We start from the raw sequence: 8,937 nt of genomic DNA, 5'->3' as shown, positions 1-8,937 counted from the left end.
ATATAACAGTGGACCGGAGAACCGGAATTCTGTGGTGAAGGAAATGATCGAATAACTGCTCAAGCCGAAGCTCGTTGATCAATCTTTTATTGAAAAAATAAACTTCTAATCACTGTACAACACGCGTGTCTCGTGTGTTAAAAATTTCCAACAGGACAACAAAATAACATAGACGAGTGATTATTATTGTTATTACCCACTTTTTACAGCTGCTTCACAGGCAAAAGTGTACATAGTCAAATATTTAGTTTCAATACATTAAGAATGCCAACTTGAAAAACGATACCAAAAGCCGGCGGGCCTATAGTCTGTACTCTCGCGCGCTTGGCACTTCAGAATTCAAAATATTTGATTACAATACCAATAACTGCGGTAAAACGGTTAATAAACATTGTAGGCTATTCGATTATTAATGCTTAAAACTGGAGAGAGCGTGAAGAGAGAAACAAACATCAGCGTTATTTTGTCTTCGGCGGACAAGTGCATATAATTGTATCATTCGAATATTAACCGTCAACATACACAATAAAACGTGTACACAATTAAAACAGGCAAAAAAAGAAAAAAACAACAGTAGATCATGAAAGGAAAGAGATTATTGTTAAAGAAGAGGTAAAACGTCAACTTAAATAAAGTTTTTGGCTTTTAGGAACTATTATCCTGAGAGACAAAGAAAAACTACTGCAAAAACATAGGTCATCTCGCAGACTAACCTATACATAGGTCGGCCGGATCCTCTGGTATTGTTATAATTTTGCTAATAATATTTGTACAACGCACAGACATATTGCGATCATAGTCCCGATGTGCTGTAGCCGAAATATGATTCGGGATTGCTTTGAAATGCCGGCGGATAGGCGCTGGTCATGGAATTCAGTGCTGCATAGGAACTGTCGTACGGCCCATTGGCCGACACTGTGCCGCTGGGCTTATAATGCTCGGACATAATCCCGGGCAGGCGATTCTCCGAACTGTACGGGCCCTGAGCGGCCATCAGGTTGGCAATGGAGAAGTGGGCCGGATGGAGATGGGAGAAATCCGTGCCCTGAATCTTCCACTGACTGGAGAACAGCGCCGGATTCGAGGCGAACATGGACGACGAGGTAGCTGCTGTCGTGGGATAGTGGCTTTGGAGATTGGCCGAGGTCATGGATTGTGTCACCGGGTTCAGACTGCTGCTGTCTCCTATTTTGGCATTATTGGGATTATTGTACAAGGAGGCAGGCGAATGACGCTGTTGCTGTTGTGCGGTGGAATTATTAGGTGGTTGGGTAACGTTAGGTCCGGCAGTGATGCAGGATACGTTAACCGGCGCTGGAGAGCTGTTGTGCGGACTGGCTGTGTTGTCGTTGACGGCGGATGCGCAATCTTCCGATGGCTCAGATTTGATCGGCGCATCTTCGCTGGCAGCGTCTTGGTTCGAGTCTTCGTTTCCGCAGCTATTGCTCGTTCCACTTGAACCTGTCCAAAGCGAACTCGAATTAGATTACTGGACGCAATAACAACGTCAAGCCAAACCGAATAATTTTGATGTACATTTTCGGATACAAAAATTTGATGTACTAGGAGCATATTCACAACTTGCTCTGCATAATGCGCATGCACATAATTAAACTTGTAACTAACAGTTAGTGTGACTAGAAATATCGAGAAATTCAAAATATTACCGGTGCGCAGCACAAAAATTATTCGTTTTCAATAAGCTTGCTGACTCTCACACGTTATGGTTAGCAGGCGTCATAAAGAAAACGAATCAGAGATAATTAAAACTGAACTACCATATCAAACTGACAGAACATATCTTAATATAGGTAATCAGGCAATCGCTTTAAAGTTATTTAATAATTAAAAGAAACCACATTAGCACAATGTTGTCAAAAATTTTGGTACTGGCTGTTTTGGTCATTAGTACAACTGTCACAACGTGACTGCGAATAATAATATTGAAACGGTGTACTTGCAGCAAGCTATATGAGCGACCATACGCACGAACTGGCTAATTATAATTCGCGGGGACTGTCCCCATGCACCACAAAGTCACATTCATGTTAAATATACATGTATATGTAGCACAGTGAGAATAAGAATCGGTTCTATAAGAACTAATATTTTTGTTGAATTAAGTTGTATGTTTGTTTGTACAATATCATGAGACAACAATTTACGAGTGTTTAAGGAATCTATTCTTTAACGACCACCAGCTGGCATCATTGACAAATCTAGCATAAATAAATAAACACAAGTAAACTGATTATACGTTTAGATTCACCCAATAACCGCAGGAATTATCTGTTCCTCTTATGCTCTTCTTGGACAAAAATAACGATTTTTAATCGTAGTCGGCAACTTTAGTTACTCCAGAACTTAAGGCCGCAGTCAAACTAGCGAAAATATATTTAATAAAGAGTCGTAAACGTTGTAACATTATAAATGTGCAGTGTTGTGCCAAACGAACAAAAATTTCCGCAGAGTTTTCTTAAATTACTGTTGTTAGAAAACAGTGCATTTTATATTGTCTTTAAATCCACCAGGAAATGAAGTTAAGACGATTAAGATCATGTGAGTGTCAAGAAAGCGAAAATTCATCAACAACTGAAAAAATAACGGGCCTGTCAACACATATTAAGAGCAGCCGAGCTGCGCGCACTAACCTTTGTTTGTGCTACGGCTTGCCTCACGTTTCTCGCACTTGAACCGTTTTTGTCGTCTCAGATAACAGCCATTTTCAAACATATTACCCGATTCCGGGTGTAAACCCCAGAAACTTCCTTTGCCCGGTTTGTCAGGCGTACGAGGCACTTTAACGAAGCAGTCATTAAAGGATAATGAATGGCGAATACTGTTCTGCCATCGTTGTTGATTCTGGCGATAGAAGGGAAAATTATCCATGATAAACTGATAGATCTCACTCAATGTACACATGCGGGCCGGTGAATGCTGGATGGCCATGGTAATCAAGGAAATGTAGGAATACGGCGGTTTGGCGTGAGTGTAATTTCTACGATAACTCTTCTCGGGATTCCTCGAACGTTGCACCATTAATGAAGGTGATAAGGCATCGGATGATACGCCATTCTGCGTTAAATTGGCGCGCACATTAACGGGCGGCAGATTGGTGGTGTGGGCACTGGAAAAGTGACCGGGCATGGCCGTAATAGTGGATGGTGTATGGGCGATAGCGGATGTCATAAAATTCCCGGCCGCATAACCGTTATACTGCATGTGACCACCGGGCATGGTGGCCGCTGTCATGCTGGACATTTGCGGAAATGTTGAGCCCATAACCGAATAATTATTAGTAATATTATCCGCCGAATAATGCATGATGTTGTCGGCTGTATAGTTGTTATTAATGTCCACACAGTGTCCTATGTCCACAACATAAGGAATCTTGAGATGCAGAGGAAAAAGTCAATAAGAAATTAAAAAAGCGGATCACAATTATCCGCATCAATTCACTCTACTTGCCGCTTACAGCACGGACAGTGCGTAAAAACTTGTTCGAATGTTCACCATAAACACCGTGGCTAGAAACACTTGTGCACAACCAACGAAGTGACTTTCGCAAGATCTCCGTATCGCATAGCTGATTCGAGTTTTCGCTTCTTGAAACGTGGGACCAAGCAATACATACACACACTCACTCGCATACCAATCAGCGCCAGCGTACAGATCTTTTTCTTGAATATATTTCAAATCAGACCAAATCGCTATGTGCCGGTAGAACATATCTTTGATGCACTCGGCGAACAGCGGGTGGGCTTTCATCATATAGTGTTTCCGACATGATCTCCATGGCGAGGGGCGGGTCAAGGTGGGCACAAGACCGGCCCTGTCGTGTGCTGGTGCTATGAAATACGCCGCATTCGAATCAGTCATCGATTATTACGCACCAATGATTATCGCCCGCAAGTCCCAAACCGGCTAGTGCTATCGATCGTGCACACATATTCCCAAGATTGTAAAACTCCGGAAAAACTTACTTAATTCTAACGGTTACGTTTAGATTAAGCTTAATTAATCATTGCCGTGCACTGAAAAATTTTTATAACTTATCAAATGTTTTTTATTGTCGTTGTTGCAGTTCAGTATTCAGTGAGTTAAATCTCATTCTTGAGCTTCTGCAAGTTGGAGTGTAGTCATATATACAAACGGTACAAGTAAATTTATTGCGACCGTTACCGGCATCCTTGCCGGCATGTTGTAACCAACTGCAGTTCTCGTGAACTTCCTGCTCTCGTATGCTGATATTATATCCGTTGAAAAATGAGTCATTAGAAATTTTGACATTTACTGCTGGTAACTGATTAAGTACCCATAATCGCATATGACACATCATAACTTAATCAGCAGAAACTACCTGCAAGTAGGTAGGATAGGTATAGATATCCGCCTGGCTACACCCAGTTCAAAAATATGTTCCACGAAGGACTCCCGACAAGCATTTACTTCAGAGTTGCCGGCCATTTGCGGCATGCTGTGCCGAAAACGAATATAAAGGTGTCAACAGCTTTAAGAAGGTATGTGACCAATTAGTACCAATAATAACATTTGTCCGCTTAACAACTATACCACACAAGTTGTTGATAACAGGGCTGCGAGCCTGCGAAAGCCGACTATTATCAACCAGCACTACGTTCGTACTGCCACGCAGTATTTTCTGCACTTTATGCGCACTTTCAACCGAAAATACAGCTCTACATCAGAACAAGCTACCGAAATGCAGCTAAAAATTCTGTACAAAGTACGACTATGATCTAACGAGTTCAAATTAATATTCTACAGATTACGCGCTATACTTGGCAGTCCATCTCTTTAACTTTAATTGACCCAGAAACTAGCCAATAAGTAACAAAAACCCAAAAATTTAAAACATATGAATGCCGCACGTGTTTCTAAAATGAACATACCATACTTACAAGTTGAAGGTCTACAGTTTTTACACTTTTAACACTAGAAGTACTGCAGATTATATCGGTGCGAATTATTAGGTATCCCTACCTCAACGCTATTGTCAGCTGCTAATCAGTTGTATAATTTGTGCAAAGCAGCCGCGAAGCAGAACAGTTCTCCGTGCGCTCTTAGTTTGTTATATTACGGCAATCAAAAGAGCATCATACCGGCTAATCAGAACTGCCTGGATTGCTTTACACAATCATGCCCTGCCTCATACTGACCGGTGCTTTTGTTAATACGCTAATTGTTCCAGTGGGCACAATATATCGCTTTCACGTTCTGCCATCCCACTAAACTTCCCGCTAACAATTGGAGTTTGACATTTTCACACCATGTTCTTAATTGCTATGTTTATTCGCTACATTTATATTGTTTGATGACCACCGGTAGGTAATACAATAATATGAGCTACTGTGATAAAAGGTTTTCCATCACAGCTGACCAGCGATGAAAAGACAATCATGTAAGTCCACGTGCATCATGAAATGGAGATCTCTCACGATGTCCTGCCTTAATTAAGGACAATTAATCCTTATTGTCCTTACGGCCAACTAAAGTTCTCTTGGTCTTTTGTGATGCTACTACAATCTCAAGCTGTACTTCCGCTGATGTAAGAAACCGCAACACGTGCACCGTAATCATTAATATCAAAGCATTCCACTAAATCTTCACCTGCACTTTTTCTCAGACAATTACACAACCTTGTCGAAATGCCCACTAAATTCACCAAGAATCTCATTACCTTCCAGAATTTCATTAGAAATTTTATGCAGTATCGGTCATGGCTTCATGAAATTATTGGTTATCACAGAGCAGTATCGAAACTGAGGTTTGAGTAACTCCATCTGAGCCCATCACATAATATTAAATGCATTTAATACAATTCGCCGCACATACAAAGCACCGATCTAATCAGATGACACAATATTAAATCCGGAACAAAATACATTTTCCTAACCACTAGACTCTGGTAAAAGTTTTGACTAAAACAAAAGCGTCCATCGATGCACCGCCGGAACAATAACAAAAAATCTCCTTTCCTGCTTAACTTAAGTTCCATAAATTACGATTCCAGACAAAAAAATAACTGAAATACAAATCTGTACAAAATGTCAGCAACTGGCAAGAACCAAAGAAATATGTGCGAAAACGCAAATCATTAAACTTAAAAGAAAAATCCGAAGAAGTCCTAAGACTTCTGGTTTGGATGGGGATATGGTGCTCCGTCTGCAAACTTCTTACCGAATTCCTTGTACTTGTAATACTCCGGATGATCAGTTTTACGAGCAATTTTCTCAACCAATGTCTTCGGCATTGGGTTGGGATACGTACATTTCCCACATGTGCACTACAAAAATATACATGACTTCTGAAGTAAGCACTAAGCACACCGCCATGAGCTCTTAAAATATGAAATTACTGATCTTAGATACTTGGTTTCTTTATGTTGCACATACCGAACGAGCCGCCAGGCCGTACGGAATCCAGTCTGACAACGCCACATTTCTTGCTTCCGCCACATTGTCGCCGCTGTTGAAGCCGCCATGATATGCGTAAGGAAAGGTAACAATAATCTGATGCTTTCCTTGGCTCGCCTGAACAAACGAGTAATTAAACACGAAAATAATCATATGACAGATGCCATAACCGGACAACAGTTAGAAATTAATGTTAAAAATGTGTTAATCATAACTTCTTCCCTACATTAGCCTGTACGACTATATACAAATCCAGAATACGAGCAATTTGGCGATGAAATCTTTATCCATTTACGCGTTTCAACAAAGTTTTAAGCACAACATGTCCCTAACCGGTAAAATACTCCTGCCGTTCCGAATAATGAATGCTACTGATAGTATACAACTAACCCGATAGACAGGAACTCCTTCCTTCAAGAGGACATCCGGTCGTATCACATGAGACTTTTCACGCATAAAAGCTGGACATTTGTCCGGTCCGTACTGGAAGAGTTCTAAAAAACATCGAATCATAATTTCCGACTTAGTTAAGTTAACAAACAGCAATGGTTTTTCGAAACACAAGTGCAAAACTGACTAATTTTAACCTGTATCCCGAACTATCGCTAGCTTACATGTGTAAGCTATAACCATTCAAACAGGTCTAAATTCGGATGAACGCCTACATTTAAAAGACACGCATGTTGATCCTTCGTACGAAGGCGTCAAATATCTGTGCCATGGAAGCACTAAACGTGTAGTGAAATGCTTTCCCTTTTTCTGGATTTATGGAACAAACATTTTCGATTCACAGCCATACAGGTTAACAGTTTGATCTAGTCAGTGTTATTGTCAGGCAAATTTAGAAAATTCTCAAAACTACTTTACTGATAGTCTATCATTCCCAATAACTATCTTAGTAGGGGCCCGATATCTTATCTACTTAATCTTACTTTTAACCACGTTCTCCAATTTTTCACCATATGCCGCGGGAACCGCGGTCCATTCCTTTGGGGAGCCTTCAACTAGATAGTTAATTGAATAGAGATCCGCATCTTCCGTGTGATACCCAAACGTTGTCCCGAATGCTCCAAAATACAAATAAGGTGACGTCACCCCAGGAATGTTTCGCTCTTCGCGACCCAGGTTCTGCGTGAGGCAATGTAAGTTACCGCTTCCAAGATTCCAGTGCTGCAAAACAAACCATAAAGCAAGACAGAAGACAACAAACAATACAAAATGCTGTATATTTCTTAGAATACTAAGAACCCTTCGCCCAAAACCCGAAACATTAACAAAGACGTTCAATAAGTTATCGTCATTTCTTAAATTCAGTGTGTGTTTCTCCTGGAACAGGCGCACTGAAAAATGAATATGAACCTCAAGCTCCTTTCTCATGAGCGATCCAGAAACATCCGCGGCATATTGAGCTCTCTGGCTCAGCAGTGTGGACCAGTACTTCTCCGTCTTGTCGGAGAATGCAGACTTCGTTTTTCCCTTGCAGATGTCTCGCCATTCTTCATCTATTACTTCGTCGTTCTCCGCAACTCGTCTGCCCCACACACCCAGATTTATTTCCTCAGGTTCATCTCGATAGAAATAATAACATCCATCACATTTCTGCTCAAATGTCTGCGTCACGACAGGAACTGACGTCAACCGCTGAACTGCCGAATTGTCTACCGGTTGCCATGTCGGAGGACATACAATCTGGCAATTAGAGAATCGACACTGCTACACAGCAAAATAATATATTGTAAACTACATAACGAAACAAGACGAGACATCAGAGGGAGTACGCTAGAGAGCAATTGAAATTAACACACCATAATATCGCAAGACTGTGAAACAGTGAAATAGTGCATAAAGACTAAATCATCTAGAATTCATCAAGCATTCATGACGAAAGGGCCAAATACTTCATACTTACCTTAATTATCCCACAGCGCATCCCTGCCTCTTTCACATCCTCTCTATGGAGAAAACATGGCATGTCCTGAAATTCCTCCCAGGTGGGCTCAAAAATAGGGGCTTCTTCAATCCGGAGAACTTTCGAGGATTTGACACGCGAGGACGAGTCTTCATCCTCAGCATCCAGAGGGACCTTTCGCTTGGACCGTTTAGAACGGGTCCGAGACATTCTAAGCGCACGAGCGTTCTGTAAAACTAGAACTGAAACAAGAAGCGACCGAACGTCTAAATTCAAACAGAAGCTATGGCTTTCAAAAGATTGATTCACTAAGCCTAAGGAAAATGTGCAAAAAATTCCTCAGGCAAAAGCCTACAAAGAACTCAAAGGGAATCCGACGAACGCTTTAAAAAATTCGAAAGTCGTATGACTTATTTCTATTGTATCTCGATCACTGCACGGTGTACGAAAAGCAGGCCGGTTGGCACAGCCAGAACACGGTAGACAGTCGCTCAAGCCTTGGCAACGTACCACGATACCAGAATACTTCGCGTAAAAGTTAAAACAATAGAGTAGGCAATTAACGACCCTGCGCTTGCAGACATTGCTGAGTAA

The 8,937-nt window shown here is 41.2% G+C and overlaps 2 protein-coding genes across 2 annotated transcripts; both read right to left on the bottom strand.

The window, feature by feature from the left end:
• Nucleotides 1–446: 446 nt before the first annotated feature.
• On the bottom strand, nt 447–3,749 carry LOC129583751 (forkhead box protein A2-like). The gene is made up of 2 exons (XM_055475696.1): nt 2,652–3,749; nt 447–1,461 (listed from the first exon to the last, which is right to left on the bottom strand). Exons 1-2 carry the CDS (start codon nt 3,322–3,324, stop codon nt 794–796), a joined length of 1,341 nt encoding a protein of 446 aa, XP_055331671.1. The 5' UTR covers nt 3,325–3,749; the 3' UTR covers nt 447–793.
• A 2,079-nt stretch (nt 3,750–5,828) lies between these two features.
• LOC129583753 (lysine-specific demethylase 4D-like) lies at nt 5,829–8,929 on the bottom strand. The gene is made up of 6 exons (XM_055475698.1): nt 8,344–8,929; nt 7,794–8,123; nt 7,367–7,604; nt 6,825–6,928; nt 6,414–6,551; nt 5,829–6,304 (listed from the first exon to the last, which is right to left on the bottom strand). The coding sequence occupies exons 1-6, from the start codon at nt 8,551–8,553 to the stop codon at nt 6,146–6,148; spliced, it is 1,179 nt and encodes a 392-aa protein (XP_055331673.1). The 5' UTR covers nt 8,554–8,929; the 3' UTR covers nt 5,829–6,145.
• Between the last annotated feature and the right edge of the window lie 8 nt (nt 8,930–8,937).

Source organism: Paramacrobiotus metropolitanus, unplaced genomic scaffold (assembly GCF_019649055.1).
Source record: "Paramacrobiotus metropolitanus isolate TYO unplaced genomic scaffold, Prichtersi_v1.0 Parri_scaffold0000011, whole genome shotgun sequence".
Taxonomy (NCBI): Eukaryota; Metazoa; Tardigrada; class Eutardigrada; order Parachela; family Macrobiotidae; genus Paramacrobiotus; species Paramacrobiotus metropolitanus.
This window is presented reverse-complemented; position numbering and strand designations above follow the sequence as displayed.

Bases quoted from the DNA above. Each gene is read 5' to 3' on its own strand.
- LOC129583751 (XM_055475696.1), bottom strand. From the start codon at position 3,324: ATGCATTATTCGGCGGATAATATTACTAATAATTATTCGGTTATGGGC. The intron at 1,462-2,651 runs GTTAGTGCGCGC...CGCTTTGGACAG, and splicing joins AAGCCGTAGCACAAACAAAG to GTTCAAGTGGAACGAGCAAT.
- LOC129583753 (XM_055475698.1), bottom strand. From the start codon at position 8,553: ATGTCTCGGACCCGTTCTAAACGGTCCAAGCGAAAGGTCCCTCTGGAT. The intron at 6,929-7,366 runs GTAAGATTAAGT...GATGTTTTTTAG, and splicing joins ATTGGAGAACGTGGTTAAAA to AACTCTTCCAGTACGGACCG. The intron at 6,305-6,413 runs GTATGTGCAACA...ATATTTTTGTAG, and splicing joins ACGGCCTGGCGGCTCGTTCG to TGCACATGTGGGAAATGTAC.